A 21,251-nucleotide genomic window follows, 5' to 3' on the forward strand; every position below is an offset into this window, starting at 1 on the left:
AAATTATTGAATACATTTTTGAAAATGGCGTCATCTGTTGAGTATTCAACACGTAATCACCAAATACATAATCACAGCATAATACTTCAACCTTTTTTAATTCTGCACCTAAAAATGTACCATAGTATGAAAAAACTAACAAAATCTATATTGAAACTAAACAATAATTAAGTGATAACTAATAAAAACTAGCAAACCCATTGTATAGACTTATTAAAACTAACTGAATTAGTCAAAAAAAATCACAATGAAATAAAACATCAAGAATATTACAACCCTGATTGGCTGCAGCTTGAAAGACTTGTTTTTATTTATTTTTTTAACCCTTCAGGGGGTCTTTTGTGGGCTCTAGTGTCCCTTATATGAAAGTAGGCTGACAGGAAAGGGGGAAGGAAAGGGAGGAAGACATGCGCCAAATATCGTTGGGTCCAGGAGTCGAACCTGCGACTGCCGCGTCGAGGACTCAAGGCCTCCAAACATGGGTCGCGCTATCCCCTACGCCACCACAGCACGCCCGCTTGAAAGGCTTGTTGATGAAACACAGGTGAAGATTTGTGGCGGTGCTATAAATTCAAATTGTGAAGTGACAAGTAGAGATGGGATTTATGGAGATTAGATGAAAGGTATTTAACGCTGCAGTCATTAGTCACTTTATTATCCTGGTGTTGGGACTTTTCATCCTCAACATAAAATGTAATTGCTCCTAAATCTATTTCACAAAAAGAATCACTATCCAGCAAGAGTGCTGCATTACAATAAAACTTTGTTTATTAATAAATATCTGTCTATTTGTCTTAACTTCTGGTACGGCATATGGGCAGAGCAAAGTCATACCACTTTGAAAATATGTTTCTTAAACTGTCCTACATGTAAATGTTTGCTGGTTTTGAGTAGTGTGTGACATTTTATGACCTTGCTATTACCAGTTTTATACTGTAGTTATTTTGCTATCGTCATCATCATCATCTTCTTTTAAAACACTCTGGTTGGCAACAGTTAAATTTGGCCATAGTGCTGCAAATATTTGCTCAAGCATTTGGAAATTGAATTACAGTTTTTCACTCAGTGATTTGTAAATGCATGTTTTTGTCCAAACACTAACCTACCCATTCACTTGTTATCTTATCATAAAACTTCACGTATTACAAGTTGAAAATGTTTTAGATCGTGCAATAAATGACTATTATATTCTGTAGCATTTTTTTTTTGTTTGTTTTCCTGCAGAGACTTCCACAATAGTTTAATTTTCGCATCACAACAATCCCTTCATCAACACTGGCAGCCATGTCTTTTATTTGTATGAAATGCAAACATTATTTTTCTTATTCTGAAAGCTGTAGATGCTCACAGTTGGAGTATTTCAGATCCATGCAGATGCCATTAGTATAACAACAGCTTTGCACGATGCTTCTTATGAAAGGATCATCAATAAAAGAAAGCCTGTGGAAACAGATAAGGCTCATTTTTTATATTTTGCATAGAAAAAGCTCCAAAGGAGGCAAGCCAAATTTTTGTGTCCATCAGACTGAGCTATTCATAATAAACTTATTGCCTGCCAATAGTCTGCAGCTCTCCACCCCCTCTCATTACTGTTCTGTAACACAGGCATACAATAGCTACCATTAAATAGTTCATAAAATAAACACTAGCTGTGGAGTGGAGTTAATGTCTTTGATGATTATTTCATGAGTCAAATCAGGATAACAGTGTTTCTGCTCGTTCGGTGATTCCGGGTCTCTTGAAGCCCCGAGGAGGCTTCCATCAGTGGGAGAGGCGAAGCTGGAGAGCTCTCATTCTCATTTTGCTCCTCGTTCGATGCAAATGATTCTTCTCCAGCTGACAAGTATCAGCGGCTCTGGCTCCAGGAGCATGATGAAGACAGGGTGTCAGGTCGGTGCCCAGCACAGGCACAGAGTGATGTATTCATTTAATTTCAGAGTGATGACATGCTGTATAAAGACTGCCGAACTGGCTGGTCATAGATGCGCTGATTCTACTTCTCTCTCTTCCTCTCTCACACAGATATGTGAAGAAGCCGCCACTCGTTTATGCATGCAAATGGGATTGGATGTTGTGGAAAAACATTTCCTTGTTAATTTAGTGTGTAATAATTGTTTTAGCGTTAACAGAGCCTGCTTTGTGGGGGGTTGATGTGCCGTCATTAGCTGAGCAGAACGGTTTGAGTTGACAAGAATGTACAACATACAATGTTCTTGTTGCCACTCCTGTTTGTTTTTGGACTTATATATGGTGGAAGACTTTGCCCATCTTTATGGTCATTGTATAGAAAAAATAAAAATTAAACCACAAGTAAATCCAGCAAAAGCGGGTAACAAAGGTGTAAATAAAATCTCTTAAAAACTGAATGAAAGGAAAGTTTCGCTTTTATATATGGATCAAATATGCATTTATTGGAGCAGTATTATGTATTTTTTTAGTCTTACATCATGTTATGTTATTCCCTTATGAAAAACACACATGGAGTGTTGCCTTGATTCTTGATTCGCAGCAATTAGCCAACACTAATTGCTGCTGGCTGGAAAGTCTGGGTATTGTAGAACCCAGACTTAAAATTGCTGACACCCATTTTTTATTTTACTTCTTTGTTTATTAGTTGAAGTATTATGACTTGCGCTCCTGTGATCCTGCAATGATATATGTAAATAGGAAAAAGGAGAGGTGGATGAATGGACTTTCTGGAATCTTACAGTTCAGGTTACATAACATGGAAGTATGTCTTTACAAGGACATTTTTTTCTTTGTTCAAACTGGATAAAGGTTTCTGTTTTCAGGTCATTTATAGCCACCGGGAAGCTAAAATGTCAGGGCTGTTTGCCTGAGGCTTCTCATCTGCAGCTCACAGCGATTATCCAGCTTCTAATTTATCATGGATGAAAACGGTGGAGTGGAAAAGACCACATGGTGCGACCAGAGCCAAAAGTCGTACAGCTGCAGTATAAATGTGAAGCATAAATGTGGAACACCAAAAAGTAGAAAATTTTTAAGAAACAAAAAATTTTGACATCTCAGAAATTTTCTAGAAGAAAGTCAATTTTCAACTTTTGAAACTTAAAAATTTCCAAATTCTTTCTTGCAAATTTTTGACTTTTTAAGCTCAGAAATTTCCACATTGTTTTCTAAAAAAATTCCGAGATTATTTAAAACATTTTTAGTTTTTTGTTACAATTTACTCAATTTTTCTATCTACAGTGGCCCTGATACTGGAATGATTTGTCTGCTTTTGTGAAACATAAAACGCCTTTATTGTGTATTACTATTGGGCCACTACTTGCAACGATATTTTACTCTGGCAAAATTAAATTTTTATAGTTACTGAGTGCATATTTTCACCTTATTCAACTCTTTTTCTTTACCATTTCAACAAATTATTATTTGATTTAGTTTTGATGGTGTTTTATACAAAAAAAGATTAGTTTTTATTTCGTTGCCACTAAGGCATCACTTTTTTCAGAACAGACGCTGTGAATGTTTTATGATTTGAATGAAAACATTTAGTCAAATACGACGTGAGAGAACTTTTCTTTCTCTCATTAAGCAGATAGTAATATTATTTTCCAAGGAGAAAGAACCATCTAAATCTATCTACTTGTGTGCATCCATACAGAACTTAGATATTTCAGAAATGATGTTAATGAAATAATGAATGGATCTGTTTAGCGTAAGACCTTGTACACTGAAAAACTAAGGATTTGTCATCTCTTCTCTGGCCCTGCAGTTACTTTGAGCTGGAAAGCAGCGGTGTGAGAGAGGAGATCCGCTACCACTACCGCTTTAAGGGCAAACCACGATCCGAGTCATTCCCCTACCGACTTGCTGACGGACAGTGGCACAAGGTCGCCCTCACCATCAGCACTTCCCACCTCCTGCTGCACGTCGACTGCAACAGGTAACGGCATTCAGAACAGATAATAGCTTCCACTAAAGGAAGCTTATTTTTTAAAGCTTATTTTTCCAAACCTCGCTCCTCTGAATTGACACATCTAATAAGCTGTCTGTGATTATCAAAGTAAATATTTGTTTGCTGGAGTGTCAGTGAGAATGACAGGTTGTTAACGGTGCTGAAGAGGAAGCGTCCTAGGACAAATTAGCACACAGTGAATGTGAGAGGGAGGTGGTATATTTATATAACGTTCTGTATCTCTGCAGAGGATTGCATGTTCAACATGTTCAGCTGACAAAGATCCTTTAAGATGTGAAAGCTAACAGTGATATAATTGCCTCACCAGGTCTCTGGTAGGGACATTAAACTCTGTCACAGCTAATCTATAAATAGGCAGTTTAGTTGTGACAGTTTTACTCAATCCTCACATCTCTATTTGAGAGTTAGGAAGGTCTAGTTTCCCATTTTTCAGCTGCTGGACATGTGTTAAATCAAGAAGGAGTGTAAATCATTGTAGAAATACTCTGTCACCTTTAGCCGCGTGATGCACTGGATGATTTGTCAATATTATTGATTTTTTCCCAGATGTCTTTTACGTTCATAAGGCTATTGTCTTCTAAATTAATTATCAAGCCAGAGAATATCTATAATACATTGAGGATATCTATGTGTGCTGAACGGAGGAAGATTGGATCAGGGTATTATTAGGTAGAACAGATCATCAAATAATCAAACAAAAATTGGAATAAAAATAAAACCTTTTTTTTCTACTCTGTTCTTTAGAGGAGAGTGGAGGCAGTTCACTGTGTGATTGAATGGGTTGCTTTGGTGCTTAGTCTCACATGGTTTTGGCTGTCAGTGGTTTGAATGTAGGGGTTGAAACAGAGCTTAACTGTTCAAAGTGAAATCTCTGAGTCTGTTTATAAATTTTTCATTTAAACACATTTTTACTGAGTCTCGCTCTGTTATGCCAGAGCGTTGGGTTTTATCTGCATATTAGAACTCTGCTGGGGTACATGCAGACCAGACCTCCTTGCTGCTATTTTGCCGTGCCATATGCACTTTATTTTTTTATTTCATCATATTTTGCTGAAACTTCATTGTCTGCATGCTTTCGCCCTGCTGTCGGTTCACACTACAGATATGGGTTCAGTAAGTCCGTGAAATGCTCCTCACCCTAAGCACCCAAAGAAACTGGCAGAACTTTCAGATTTCTGCCCTCTTACAAAACACAACTAAAATACTCACAGCTGCATGAATATCTTACCGGAGGAGTCAGTAAGTAGAAAAATATCCAAACTTACTCGGATCTTGAAGATATCCATAAATGATGGAAAAATCTGTGGCTATAAAACTTTCTGTAAAAGTGTTTTACAGTGAAATATCACCTAAAATGAAATAAATATATTATGTAATATTGTTCGTTCCGCTTGTAATAATGTTGTGCCCTGTTCCAAGCTACTATGGTTGCATAGGATTCTATATTCACCTTTGTGTGTCTTGCAGTGTTTAATGATAAACAGGACTAAAGAATACTTTGTACCTATAAAATGGTAACTAAAAATCTTTCATTTAGTATTTAGTTGGTTTACCCAAATATAGGACAGTGACGACATTTTTCTGCGATCGTCAGAGATTTCTTTCACCCTAATTCCAGCTGAGCAGCTCTAAGAAAGCGCAGTGCTTTAGACAAAAAGAGTGGGAGTTTAGTCCTTGCTTTTGTCAGCACATATAAAAATGATGGATAAAAAACACCTCAGTGGAGAACATTTTTAAAGATCCACTGGACTCTCAGCACCAAACGATGTCAAATTCTATTCACCATCTCATTCATATTACCGATACATGCACAGGAAATTATAACCTTTATGTGGGCTGATCTGTGAGGCTTCCCCTGTAAGATCAAAGTAAAGCAGATGACAGCAGACTTACCCAACTTCTGCCAGTTTTACAGGTCTGACATTACGACTCACCACCTTGTTGGCAGCCAGTCTTGTCTCAGATCTTACATTTGTCCGGCCATATTCTTCATGAGTTTTAATAGAAGTGCAAAAAATGCATTTTGGCTGTTTCCAGAATAAGTCAAGTCACAATACCTTTCATCTTTCAGGAAACAGAACCTTAATTATGGTGTGACAGTAGTTGTGTTTCCATTACCAATATGCACAAAATTTATTGTTAATGTCAAAACAACACTATTTTGCAATTGCGCTAATTTCATTAAATAATAAGTGCAATTAAAATCACACATGAATAAGTTTGTTCATGAGATAAGTCATTAAACGCCGCCCAATCTTCATCCAACCACTTCCAGTCGTCTTCTTTGTCTTTCCCGCCAGTATTAACAATTAGTTGTTGATCACATGACTTGTATGATGTGAAAACATTTTTCCATTGTATTTCATTTGTGAAATACACAGATTTTGATGGAGCTGATAAACCACAATATTTTATCAGAAAACCTAATCTTTATTTTCTGTGTTTCCATTAATCAAATTTATTTTTCTCCTTCCAATTTACACAATTATATGGTCAATGGAAACACAACAGTGTTTTCTCCTCCTGCCAGTAAACATGTTCATATTTCACTCTGTCATACTGGAATGCATGTATAAATCTTATAGCCACTCTGTCAAAGTGCTCCATATGTTAGGTCATGGAAATATGTACACATAAAACATTGTAGATTTATGAAGGTAAAATTTAGCACCTCAATATATTTTGCTGATATATATTTACTGTCAGCTGATCAAAGGAGGATATGGTTATGCAGAAAAGATTTAAAATGAATTCTGATTTTCTGATCTCAACCTTTTATCCTTTGCTGCTAATATTATTTTTTTTAAATTTGTTGGAATAAGTAAAATAGACCAATAGAGTTACTGTATAAAAGCATAGCATCAGTCCCTTTAAACTATGAGGATGGGTTTATAGGTACAGACTAAAGACTGTTGATGTCCTAGAGTTGGAAGTTTCCAGGTTTTGATTTTTGTTGAGATTTTGAGGTTGATTAATCATCCCATTGAAAGCTTGACAGCTGCTTTCAGTCTTACTTTCCCCCAGGTTTCTGAGTTCAGCAGCAAAGTTAATTTGGCTTAACAAAAGTTTTGCAAAAAGAACAGGGAGGGAAAAACAGCCAGTTGTATTATGGCAAAACTCACTTTAATCTTAGGAATGTACCCTTCTTTAAAGCAAGTTGTCAGATACATCAGCCTTGAAATTTTAATTGGCCTGTTTTCTTCCCCTAACTACACTGTATTGATTTAGGCCACAAGGACTTTGTTTAAAGTTTGCCGACCAATGATTTTTCTTTTAATCGTCACAGTGACTATCTATTTTGTGTTGAGTTACGGTGCAGTGTTCAAACCCCAAGAGCATTTCAAAGTTTTATCTTACAGACACATTGGTAGATTTGGTAGATAGTTTGACAGAAGAACACAAACTAGACATAACTGTGAAGCGGAAGGAAGTGGGAAGTATTTTCTTTCCAATCAAACTGATCTTCAGCTTGTATTAAAAGGAAAGGAAATTAATCTGTTATGTCTTTAGAGGTAGAAAGCTGCTATACACATACATGATAAAACTAACAGCTGTAATTTCAGCATAAGGTGATTCTGTAAAGTTTTCATTTAGAGACTGAATGCATATGAATGGCATCCTTTTTAATTTTCTATTTGTAAAAAAAACAAACAAACAAACTGCACTACTTTGTCTTGGCTTGTCTTCATATTTGTTGATGAAATGTGAAATAAGTTTGAACTATATAAAAATTTTGGAAGGAACTACATGCATAAATCATGCTGTCCTGATTTATGTTTACTAGATAATTTAAAGTTTTTGGGATATTTATTGATATAATCAGGTTCAATTAGGAGTCATTCTGCTGTTAAATTAGTATAGAAACTTTAAATCAAAGTAAATGTCAGTCATTACTCGGAATACTTGCTGCTCACAAGTATTACCTTTTCAGACTTTGTAATTTAGATAACAGGCAAATCAGCAGGAAGATTTTTGTACTTTACAGAAAATGCACAGATTGATCAAAAAAGTTAAATTGAAAGGGTTTTGTTATAAGCTGATTTAAAGTATGTTTGTTTCTTATCCAGAACTATTTATTGAGCTGAATTTGCAGTTTTTTCAGAGATACTGTAAAACATGCATTTATTAAACCTCACGATCCACTGAAATTTACATTCTTGTGTTTAATAGTCTTGGGTATAAGCACCGGCATATTCTCATTTATAAATCTATTCTTGGTCTGCTCCCATTATTTTACAGACCTACATCCCTTATGAAAGTACAGAAAGTTATGGTCTTTGTTCTGACGAATTATTCCTTTTATCTATTCCCAAAGACTGCACAGGACTGGGAATAAAGCCATTTAAATATGCTGCTCCTTCTGCTTAAAATGAGCTGCAAACGCTCCTGCATTTTAAAAAGCCTGTCTCACCAGATTAATTCCAGCACATGTGAACATATTGGAGTCTAGTATGATTGACCATTCTGCCCCCATTTGACCTCTTGATGCCATGTGGATTGGAAATTTTGACATTTTGGTTCTTAATAGTTCGATATATTAAAATGTAAATATTGAAAACTTGTACTAAAATCTACATGTATGCATTATTCATGTGCTGTGTCTGTTGTTGTGACCTGAACTGATAGTTTAGTTTCGGGAGATTTCAAACCTCAGTTTTCTGTTTCTTGGTTCAGTCAAGGTTAAATAGAAAAGAGCCAGACAAAACAAGTTACAGTGTAACCTGTTGGTAAAAACAGGTCGCTGTTTTTACCAACATAACGTGTGGAAACAGGTGCTGGGTATCAGTAAAGTTGTCATTTTGAATGTTAAAGAAATATAAAGCAGGTTTTAAGATGAATCATTTTCCTTAAGCGAGAAACCTGCAATTCTGTCTGCAGGCCGTGTGAAGCTGCTTGTGAAGGTTACCCCAGGGCATTCTGGGTTATATCTTCACAGAATTGCACTTTATTTTCATTCTCAAAGTCCTTCATTTTAAAATATGTATTTTTATAGAGGACTCCATGTTTCTGCAGTAATGTAGTAATGCTTGAGTGCATCTTCCACCATTTATTTAGTTGTTTTCTCCTACCAATGTAATCTAGAAAAAACTGAAACAATGAAGCAGTAGCAGGTTTTCGGTTGTTCATTCTGATCATGTGATTCTCTCTCCGAAGATTTGAAATTGGTTAATTAGAAACTAAAGAAATGGTGGCATTACCTCTCATTTGACTCACTAGAATTTTTTTGGGATGTCTCTGCTTCCTATTTGTTGCTTTTTGACACAAAACCCTCCAGCATTTACCTTCACCGTGTAGCTGTCATTTTGTTTGTGTGTATTTTGAGAGTCTCTGTGTTTAAGTGAGGGACTCTTACCCCAGGGTTGGGATGTTGACTCAAACTGAAGCTGGATCAGAAACAGGAGAGTTCATGGACATTTTGCGGCGTCATCCTCTCGGCTATCTGCCTGACATCCATCCTGAAAAAACACGACACAGATAAAAACATGTGTAAGGAGATGCTGTATGTGCCCAGTAAGGTCTTTGGCTGAGACAAAGCCTGTCATGCAACATAAAAACAATGGGAAAGAAAAACGCTCCAAAATGAAGTGACGGAAAATGTGCACTTAGGGTAAAACTGAAGGGGTAGTTGCAGATAAATTATTTGTTTCAACTACTGTATAAATCTGCTTTTAACATAGAATGGAAACCATGACTGATGATAATAATAATAATAATAATAATAATAATAATAAAAAAACATGTTTTCTAGATTGTGGCTTACTTAGATTCACACACCACTGCAGATCTCCTCTGTTTTAAAGACAAATTTCTTCCATTTAAAGCAGATAGCTAAACTTAAGCCCATCTTGGCCAGATCTGACCTTGGGAAAATAGTTCATGCCTTCATTACAACCCAACTTGATTATTGTAATGCACTTTATGCTGGGGTCAGTAAGGTCTCTCTTTCACGGCTGCGGCTTGTTCAGAATGCTGCAGCTCGCTTCTTAGCAGGAACTTGTAGGTTTGAACACATTTCACTGGCTCCCTGTGTGTCGAAAATCATTTTAAAATGGTCTTGTTCACTTAGAAATGCCTACATGGATTGCACCTCCATATCTCTGAGTTACTTGAACCTTATTTTCCTTCCTGGGCACTGAAATCATCTGATCAGATGCTTTTGGTTGTTCCGAAACCTCCAAAAGTTTAGGAGCCACGGGTTAAAAAGCACAATTTCTCCTGAGCTTCAGATAGTAGACAAACATTTTTGCTTCAACTTCTTAAATCTCTTTTAAAACACATCTGTTTCACTGGCTTTAATACAGTTTGAGATGTCTTTCTGATAAATACTCAACTTGTGGTCTGTTTTGCTGTTTAATATCTCTAAGTTTTGTTATGATTAATTAATTACAATGTAAAGAATCATCTTTGCATGATCTCGGAGCTGTCTTCATGAATGACTAGAACTACAAATTACAATTATCCAAATTTCTTGAGCAGTTTATCAATCCTGCCACTATCAAAATAATCTCACCTAGCAGCTGCAATGAACAATCCACATCCTTAGCCCCAGTACATACAGTACAAGCTTCATGTTCCTCGTATTTATGGTTTAGTGCTTCTTGAACTTCTTTCAGTGTCCAGCAGGGGAGAGGTGCAGACACCTCCAAATTGTGCATGAAAAACTGCTTGGATTGCAGGCATTTTACACTAAACATGAAGGTGAAATTCAGGATATTTATGTAGCGTTTAATGCACATGCTTTAGAGTGACATTAAGATGTTCTTGTAAAGTCATTAAGAAAATTGTATGGCAGCCTTTTCTCTTTAACATGTTTATTAGTTCTGCAGCCTTCACTTAAACTTTGCACCCGTCTCTGGCCATCTTATTCTATGCTTTTGCTCATGTGGTGGGTTAACATAGCTTTTACAAATTTCTGCTTTCATTTGTAGAAAAAAAAATTGTTAAAATTTTAGTGTGGTTTTAATTGTTAATTTCCTTTTTTGCTCGGTGAAATAGAACAACACATGATAACTATACAACATGAAGCTGTAGGCTGTAAATATAGAGAGGCCTGTGCCTAAAGTTGGAGCAATGTGTTGGGGATTTGTATGATCTGGTGATCTGGAGGGTTATAAAAGAAAGACGGTGTTCACAGTTCTTGGAAAATTTTTCTGTCAGCTTTGATGCTCTATAGATCGGTGCACAGATCTGTATCATGGGCTTGTTTGAAATTAAATCCTCCTTTTTTCAGGTAAATCTGTGTCACAGTATTTGCTCAGGCATTTTTAAAGGCTGCAAATGCCAGTAAATTCACTTCAATTGTTTAGTTAAGTGGTTATGTGGTACCTGTTGCACATAATACTCTTACTATCTTTATTTTGGTCACACAACAATTTTCCAGCTTGTGGTTTAATCACAGCTAGGAGGTGACATAATAGACTCAGGTCATGTGAATCTAATAGGGCTTTGTGAAAATGCTATTAGTCTTTAAGCTGTCATCACCTCTGCATTAGATAGTTAGTTAGATTGTGGTGTGATGATTTAAATAGAAAACGTACCAGGTCCATAGTCTAACATTAATCATCTCATTTAAACTTGGTGCAAACCAGAAGCTGTTGAGGCATTTCTAACTGTTTCTACACTTCTCAGCTCTGTCTTTAAGTAAAGGCAATTAGCTCTTATGTCTCTCTTCCAACATAGCACGATTTTCCACTTACAGCTCTCTTTCTAGCTCAAGGGAAACTGTAAGAAATTTCCAGGACACTCTAGCTAAAATCCCATCAAGTCAAGTTTGAGTTTGATATCATAAACCATCTTCAAATTAAGTTGTGTCTGAAACACAAGTCAAAAGCCAGACATCACCTTTTACTGTCGCAAATTGCTTGCTTTTCCATTGTTTGCTCTAAGCGTCACATTGTGGCTGCCTGGAAGTGACCCGAAATCAAATATTCCAGTAATGGATCCAGATTGCTCGGGGGAGGCATCGTAGTTGGAACCTGCTGACCTCGGTGTTTCATCCCAGACATGACTAATTATGTACCTGTGTGTGTACTGTCTGGTCCTCTTTTCTCCTCTGGATTCATTCTCATCTTATCTGACACCATTCAATCTCTGCATGTAATTATGTTTCTCTTTTTCATTGATTAATCTGGCTTGCCTCAGAACTCATCAGCGTATTCATGAAGATTATTTTCTTTTTTTATTTGCCACGGTAGTAAATGACCAATTGGTTACAGTGCTCTACTAAATGGTATTACGAGTGTGGCAAAACTGAATTTAATGTTATTGGCCCTTTTAACTTTTTGTACATCTGAACTAATTCAGTTGCTTCATGCCTGTGATTTTCACTTGGTTCTTAAATGAAGCTAATGGAACATACCACAGGAAGTGATGTTTTCAATCTCAGATTTAAATCTGATTAAATCTCTAACCAGTTCTACCATATAAAAAACTGAATTGGGTAGCACTTTATTTGAAGCGCACAAGACTGACATGATACTGTCATAAACATAGCATAACTGTGATGAAGATGAAGAAATCTTCATGAATATTTATGACTGTTGTCATGAAGTGTCATTCAGTAAATAATGTCACTTTTAATGCAAAGTTCCATTACAACTTGCATCAAAAGAGTCATAATTTACTGAATGACATTTCATGACGACTGAAACATTCATGAAGATGACTTCATGTCCACAACAGGTTCAACACAGAAAAGTTCCTCAGTAAATGAGATTTCAGACATTATTTAAAGAGTAAGTGTGCAAAAATCTAGAGACCTTATTATTTTATATAGGAAAGACTGACAGAGTTTCAGTTTAGTTGAACTCGACCTTTTGGTGCTTGTGTTTGTACGGTTTAATAGGCCTTATCATTAGTTATAAAAATAAATATTTAATTAAAGATGGTGCTGTTTACTGGTCTCACATGTAAATCATAAACTTTATTAGTTGTTAACCAATATTTTTAAAGTTTCTTTGTTGAGAATTTAATTTTGAAGTTTTCTAGCTTTTAAAAGGGAATCAGAGTAAAAGTGATTGGAATTTTAGTCACTTTTATTATACAACATTGGCAAAAATTATCTGTTTTTTATAAGTTTTAAATCCTGGGAAGACAACAAATCTTAACACCATCAGTCATGGTATTTTGCATAACACTCATAATTAATATAACAGAATATCTTAAGTATTAAAAAACACATCAACACACTGCTGTGCAATTGCCAAAGGACACATTGTTCTAAAACAATAAGGAGATTTTAGGCAAAATGATGCATAAGTGATTCAATGTGGCCTTAGTTTCTGGTAAATTAATGTCACTCTTTAACAAAGTTGCACATGCTGCATCAAAAAGGTCTGCTTTGTTCTGAACGAGCCCTCAAATATGAGTCAGAATACATAAGCTTTGTTTTTCATGCTTCATACAAAGAAATTCCCAGAAATTTTGATCAATACACAGATTTTAAAAAATCCTGTTCTCTCTGCACTTTATACAAAGAAAAAAACTGTTTACCTGTCCAAATGATAACCTGATTCCTCTCTCTCTTTCTCTCTCTTTCTCTGTTTCTTTCTTCCCAGAGCATTTTGGGTTCATATCAGTAAACAACCCACACATTCAGAAATAATGACATATACTCAAATGAACAAACATTTCATGCTCAATTCGCATAGTGTGAAAATGGCTGTACTATGCTCCGTCATACAGAATAATTTTTTCTTTTTCCCTCACATCCACCTGTCATTTTAAATGTATTTTCCTGGTGCATACTTGTAGGTCATTTTCCTCCCACACACACATTGTATCAGTTATTGCTGGCAGTTATAATGCTGCAAAGACGAGGTCAAAAGCCCACAGAACTGTAATATGTCATTGAAATCTCTACATTTCTCCTCTTTTAAACCTGGAAGCTGTTCACACACCCAGATTATCCTTTTTGTTTTGGAAGGGAATAGTTAGTTGGAGTTAATTGCTCCATCTGTTCACCATGTTGCTGTCCATTACTTGAAGGTCATTTTATTAGTAGAGTGGTTGGCTTTTCCCAGAAGCCTTTGCTGCAGTCTTAAATTTTTAGCTCCTGCTGCTGTTTTTTGTGCTTCTCTCTGGTGTCTCTTCCTATTTGGTACCCAGCGCTGCCAGGCCTCTGCATGTGTGATCTTTAGATGTGATATGAAAGTCAACCTTCAAGGAGCACTGAGTTAAAAGTAAGTTGTTTCTCCTTAAAGGCTTCTCCTTTAGGGGTGCAGAACAAAAATATGCTCAGACAAAAGCAACCAATAACAAAAAGCAACTCATCAGAGCTTCTTATTCATTATTTTAATATCATGAAAATGCAGAATAGGCTAAACAAGTGAAACTTTTGTAGATACACAACCTTGAATCTTATTAAAAATATAATTTTCTAATGGGTGATAAAGAGGACATTACATTAAACTAAGTGCTAATTTCAATTGTTTTCAATATGCACATCATGTTTTAGATTTTCCTGCTTAGATTTAACAGATTAGGTTGCTGTTTTGCCCTGCTAGTGCAGCTGAAGAGGACACTGAAAATCAAACTGGGACAAAACGGACCCTTTATTTTACTATGGTGCCTTTTAGAGACATTAAGAATACAATTATGGTTGGGTAACAACTCCTATCACAAGGTTAATTTTCTCTTTAAGTCTTTTTTTTAAAAAAGTGTCTCTTTTATATGTTGCCATGGAAACAAGTAAGAAATTATCATGCTATCTAGCTCATTTACAAGACATGCCTTTGTCTTGATACAAGCACAATCAAAGAGAGAATATCCAGCAGTGATGATGTGTTCATAAACAGAGAGGTAATGAAACCTCAAAGGTTTGGATGTTATGGAAATATTACTTTTCTTTTTCTTTCTTCAGGTTTAGCTCCTGAATGTTTGATCCAGTAAGTTTTCAACAAACATTGCAAAATTCTCAGCTTGTCCTTAAGGAGAAATTTACATAGAAACATGGTAGAAATAGGAGGAAGTGTCCAAAATGGAAAATAAAATGCAATAAATATTAACAAAAATATTTTAAAATGCCTATTTTGTAAATCCAAAGAATAAAAAAATAAATAAAAACAAGCTTAAAAGACATGGTCTAAAAACTTGTAACATTTTCTTTCTAGTTTGTTGTTTTGTGATTAACTATTATTTACTCCAACACTAAAAATATTAAATTAAAACCAAGTAAAATGTATAACACCTGCTTGACTAAGAGCATGAATAATGAGGCAATAAGCAAAAAATGACAAAATAATTAGTTCAAGTAAAAAGGTTTGTCAGAAATCATAAACTAAATCAAAAGTTAAATTTACTGGTTTTATTCAGCGCCACGGGAAATATTAATTCCCCTTCAGTTATTTTACATTATGTCACATTACAATCACAAATCATTTTTAATTTGAAATATTTGTCTGATTACTCAAGGTTTTTATCTTATTATTAAATGGAAGGGAAAGGAAATATGCTTTAATTTATTTTTTCCCAAACACAAATTTTAACTCATGAAGATCTTGAATGGCTAGCACTGAGTTTCTACAGCTACTAGATTACAGACAGGAATATGAAGAGAGGTTCTGTCCTGAGTTTGTTTTTCTCTCTAAATGGATTGGTTCCCCAGATATTCTTGCTTCAATAAACAGTCAAAAGTTCAGGGTAGCTGATGATGAAATAACCCTTACATTCAGTACGTTCTTGTGAAGTTGTTTGCCTGGTTTGCTTAGAAAAACAAGAAAAACTTTGACCGACTGGCAACCTTTGTCTCATGACCCTGAAACCTGCAACAGAATTTAGTTTGTGGGCAAAGAATTTTTAGATTTATAAATTATTACACAACATTAAGCCAGAGTCAAAAAATTTTATGTTAGGACATTTGCATATAAAGCCTGTCTAAGGACTGAGTTGCTGTTTCATTACCTCACTTTAAACTATTTGGAACAAATGCATTTCTGGGATATCTTGTCATGATGACTAAGATAACTAATATTGTATCATTTGACCTTTTGTTTGTACAAGTTTTTATGTGATGGACAAGTCTCTATCAACAGTCTAGTGCACATAACCTCCACAGAAAGTCAAAATTAGCTACCCTTTACTTGTTAGCTCTAAGGAATCCTATGTAGAGCAGAGAGGGGCAATCTTAGCCTCTGGGGTTCTGTGAACTGTATATTTATTCAGATCTGCTCTCACAGATCAAACTGACACTTTTTTGTTCTTACACCATGTCATTCATGTTTTAAATAATTTGTATTGGAGCTTGGAGACATCCAAAATATGTGGGACACTAGTCCTTAAGGAAGAGACTTCTTCACCCCTGCTATAGCCTTTGGTTCCTCAGTAGTTGGGATGTGGTTTTAAAGTCACGTGTAAGTTTTTCTTGCTGAGGGGACTGGTGGTAAACTCCAGACTTTACATACATCATGTGGAGTTTCTGATGACTTTCTCAGCTGCAGGAACAATAATAAGAAGGGGACTGCTTGAAACTGTGATAACACTTTTTGTTTCTGTCTGAGTCCTTCTATGTTTGAGTGACACACATCCCCACCCACCAGAACCTGAGTGCTTTCTTTGATAAATTTGATCAATGAGGTTGGAGTTTTCCTGTCAGGCTGCAGCTTAATGACTATTTTTAGCCTTTTGTTTTTGCATCTGAAACGCTATAAAGGTTACATTAGTTTTGCGCTGTCCATCCACTATATTACACAGTTACAATAACTGCAATCAGAGCATTATGTAATCAGCTTTTGTCTTTCCTGCCAATGCAGCCTCTGCCAAACCTTTGAGTAAATATTCTTAATGTGATGTTTCTCTCTGTGTCTAATGGTGTGAGGGCTCATTTGATGAGTAGTAGACAACAAGCTCTGTTTCGAGGTAATTTTCTGTGGGATATTAGTGCCTCAGCTACCTGGTTAAAATCACACAGTTTTGTTTGGCACAGATGGCCATGCAGTTTAGTAAACCAATGTTTGTATCCGAGCGATCTCTGCGACATCCAGTAATTTTATGCCTAACTAGGGGCCATCACAATTAATCACAGAGTTCATTAGAGGTATTTTCGGTCAGAACAATAAGGAGGTGATATTTCATACTATATGTTTTGTGCCCTCTTCTTCTCCTTCTGGAAAGTGTAGTTATATGTGTAATATTTTTGTTCTATAATTATGGATAGAGGCCAGTGGATACCGGGTTCATCCATATTAGAGTAGCAGATTCAGGTTCCGCATAACAACGTGTTATTGCAGAAGACTTTACGTGGCCTGAATTCACCAGGAGCTTTGCTAACAATGCATACGGATCCACATTATTCACCTCATTTGGCCCATAAATCATCCGGGGACATTAATGTTTAAGACGTAGTTATAGCCAAATAGGCCACATTTGTGACTCAAAGAGGGGTTGTTATGGGTTTCATTAGCAATGAATTGCCAACAGCCAGTGTTTTTCTTTTTCCTCTTAAACCTTCAACTCCCTCTTGCACGTTGCTACCCTGAACACATTTCCACAGATCACATTGCGTCGGTGTGTGTTTTATTATGTAAAGACCTGCTTTCAATTTTTTAGCCATCCCTGTTGCCTGTTTTGACCTTGATTTTTTTTTCTCCTTCTCTCTGTAGTTGTGCTAAATGTTTTTCTTTTCTAATAAGCTTTTTAAAAAGTTGATGACTAGTTTTGATCTCTTTTGCAATAAATTGTGCATGATATAAATCATGCATGAGTTCAAAGGAATGTCTGCCCTTGTGATACTTCTAAAAGTTTGCATTTAAAACATGAGCAAATAACCAAAATATTCTTTGCTTTGCTTATATGTGAACTTTAAAACTTTAAAAGCCTAAGCTGACATAAAAAGGAGACAAACCTCTCATTAAAGTCAATTAGGAATATTTGATCAATTTAAATAAAGCAAATGTTGAAGTACAAAATATTTTTTTCCAGTTGGGATGTTTAAGTTAAATTTAATGCAATGACTCAAAAGCATTAAAGGATAAAGAAAATTAGAGAGATACTATTAGACATTTCCATAACAAAGGTTTTAGATGTGGAGGTATTCACAAAAATTGTCTGAACTGAAAAAATGATTTAACTTGAGGGACTGGTTGACCCACTGTTGTTCCTGAACAGACCAATCAGCGAGCAGTGGGGCAAAAGACGTTGTTAAAGTTTTGTGTACTTAACATTTTATATATTTGAAGCACTTTGACTAAGATGTTACCTGGAATATTACAAAAGAAAATTGCAATTTTGAGAGTATTTGATTGTAGTTGTACTATTTAGTGCAGGGTTGTCCAAACTTTTTGTCACCTGGAAAAATTGACAGGCCACAAAAAAGTGAAATGAAGTTATTAAAATAAAATCAACCAATCAAAGTTGATTTTTGTAGAAAAGGGATGTTATTCATTGGAGATCCAAAAATCTTAAAATGATTTTGCATATTTTCTGTATTTTATTTAGTTGTGTAATTCTTTTGGGCTTGTTTAAACAAATCTATTATGTTTATAAGAAAAATATTTGAGTCACTTTCGTTCAAAACACTTGTAATATTTAGCAAAGTTTAATAAATAAATAAAAGCTGAAACATAGTTCTACTTATAGAAGCTTGGTTATTTAAATTTAAATACTTTTTGTTGTACTTAACATTTTTCCAATTTTTTCTGCAATTGTACCCTGATTAAAGGACAAATTTGTATAATTCTTGAAACGCAGTTTGGGGCCACACAAAATCACTCCAAAGACCACAAATGGAACCCCAAGCCACATTTTGGACATCCCTGTATTTTAAAGTGAAATGGAACCTCTTTAGATGGATTTTTTTATCAACTATTTTTCTTTTTTGTGATTAATTTTTTTTTACTATTTCATGAAAATTGTGGTGGAAAAATGAAGCTATTTTAAAGATGGGTTTGCATGTAAATGTGCAACATACCTGAGAAATGATAGTGATGCTGTTTCATGTTCTAGTGTGAAGTTCAATGTAAGCAATGAAGTGTTTTTTTTTTTTTTTACTTTTCACTAATGAAAAAAGGTATATGTTGTAAAAGCTCTCCACCTTAAAGAATCCACTGGTGGTGCTTTTATATCCAGCAGCCAGAAAATGACATTCTTACTTTGCTCATTAAAAAACCAGTCAGCTGGAAGGTACATTTCTTTTTCCCCTACCTGCTAAGCAGCTCATGAGCCTGGCCAGCACTATCATTATGATAAGAAAAAGGCTGTTGTAATAGAATGGTACATTAGATTAATGACAGATTTGTAAAGACACTGAACTTCATCAGATAAAATGTCATCTCGCCTTCCTATATGTTTTGCTGTTCAGTAAAATGAAATGATGTTTTAATATAAATGTGATAAAATGTAGTGACACAGGTCGTGGTCAAACCATGCATGAACAATTCGAAACCATACCCCGAATGAGGAATTCAGGTGTAACGTTTTAATTTCCTGTGAAGGGCAGAGCCAGCACCGCTCAGCAGAGCAGCAGCCATTCATTACTTCATTACCTGGCAATGCCCCTGCCAAGAGAAGGGTTAGGCTCAAAGAATAATAATGAGTTGAAATCAGGTTAGCAATGCCGCACGATGCCTTCCGTAACCTTGACATTGTTGGCATTAGAAGGTTTTATGCTTGAGATACAGTTCTAGGGGGAAAGTACTGGATGGTTCCACTGTAACAGAGTAAGAGAATATATGGTGAAACCACAGAACATGTATAGCCTTTGGGGTTCAGATCAGCGGACCAATTCTAGAAAAATAACCAGCATTTAGATAAATCAGTATTTGCACTTTCACTGCAGCTGCTTCTGCAGATCTGTTGGAGTTACTCCGTCAGCCTGATGAAGGGCAGTTTTAAATGTCAATAAAGTAGTAGAAGATATCTAGACTTTTTTCTCTCTTTTTTTGACTGGATGCATCACTCCACTGATACAGCAGTTATAACTTTTCATTCTCAGTCTTCCATTCATTTAGCCCTCATTGGTATACACTGCCTTATGTCACCTTCACACACTGAGGCTGCACCACAACCAAAGTCTGGAAGTTTCTTGCTACATTTACTCAGTTACATTTATTTGAATAATTTTTATTTAAGTGTACTTTTATGAGTTTTTTTACTACGCTGTACTTGTTACTTGAGTATTTTTTATGAAGTGATGCTACTCTTAGAGTCAAATTTCTGGATCCTCTACCTGCTAAATGAAAAACAAACATGTTTTAACCAAAAACTCACCAGACACAGACACTCATGTGTAGCTTTTGTTACTTTCATAAAATGTTTGTTTACTGAAAGAAATGTTTTGTTACTTACATGAATTATTGCCCATTTCATCCTTATAACAATAAAATTATCACTTAACTTTATATTTTGACTCATCTGATGTAATTTTTAAATATTAAATAATCAGCTACTCAGTACTTGAATAGACATTTTACCAAATACTTTTAATTTCTTGGATGGCTATTTTTTTTACTTTTACTTGAAAATAAGTAGTGCTACTCTTAATTGACTGGGTGCTCTGCTCTCCTCTGAACAACATTAAAAAACAGCCTAAACTCAGATGGCCAGTACATGAAATGCAGCCCATGTGTAACGGTCATGATTATTCATGTAAAACCAGCCAGGCTGGTTTATACCAACACTATAACTCGATCATGGCCACAGCAGCTTGGCAGTAGATCAGTTAATTTAGTGCATCACTCCAGCTGTGCTCGTTGATAGAAGTGTGAACGAAGCATTTTTTTCTGGATGCATTTATAATGTGGTCGCAATGAAGTCGTGCTATTATATTTTGCGAAAAGGAGAAAAAGGTGTAAGCAGTGGCTAAAAGGTTTTAACAGTAGAATGACAACAGTCACATATCAGCTCATAAACAAAACATAAGCAGTTTTATGTCAGCTTGATATTATATCTTAGGTTGGATGTTTGGTGGCTTGATGTGCTAAACACAGAAACTCTTCTCTCCTGCTGATAATCTGATTAAAGTCGTCCAAATCAAAGGTTAAACTGATGGTGGCAGTGCAGAAACCAAAAAAGGAAATGCACCATTTTGTTAGGAAACATGAAGTGGTAAATGTGCTCTGATGAGTGTAACACGTTGTCATAATTGCCTTGAGGTTATGAAATTTTCCAGATTTACCTTTAATCAACCATTTTAAAATATCTTTAAGGACCTGGAGATTGTTTTGCTGTATTTTTGGAAATATCCAACTAGAAATATTATTATAATTTGTTGAATTTTGTTTACAAATTTAGATCCTAGATGTTTGATTAAAATATAAATTAACAGGTTAAATTAAGATGTAAATATTCTAGATTTAATCTAGACTGAAGGTTTTGC

The 21,251-nt window shown here is 35.5% G+C and overlaps 1 protein-coding gene across 1 annotated transcript in view; it reads left to right on the forward strand.

Moving 5' to 3' along the window:
- The window catches only part of LOC116718581 (protein kinase C-binding protein NELL1), a 233,510-nt gene that overhangs the window by 42,979 nt on the left and 169,280 nt on the right, over positions 1 to 21,251 (forward strand). Inside the window, exon 4 of the mRNA XM_032560663.1 lies at positions 3,737 to 3,907. Coding sequence (XP_032416554.1) covers positions 3,737 to 3,907 — 171 coding nt within the window. The remainder of the gene's footprint in view (positions 1 to 3,736; positions 3,908 to 21,251) is intronic.

This window comes from Xiphophorus hellerii, chromosome 4, assembly GCF_003331165.1.
Source record: "Xiphophorus hellerii strain 12219 chromosome 4, Xiphophorus_hellerii-4.1, whole genome shotgun sequence".
NCBI lineage: Eukaryota > Metazoa > Chordata > Actinopteri > Cyprinodontiformes > Poeciliidae > Xiphophorus > Xiphophorus hellerii.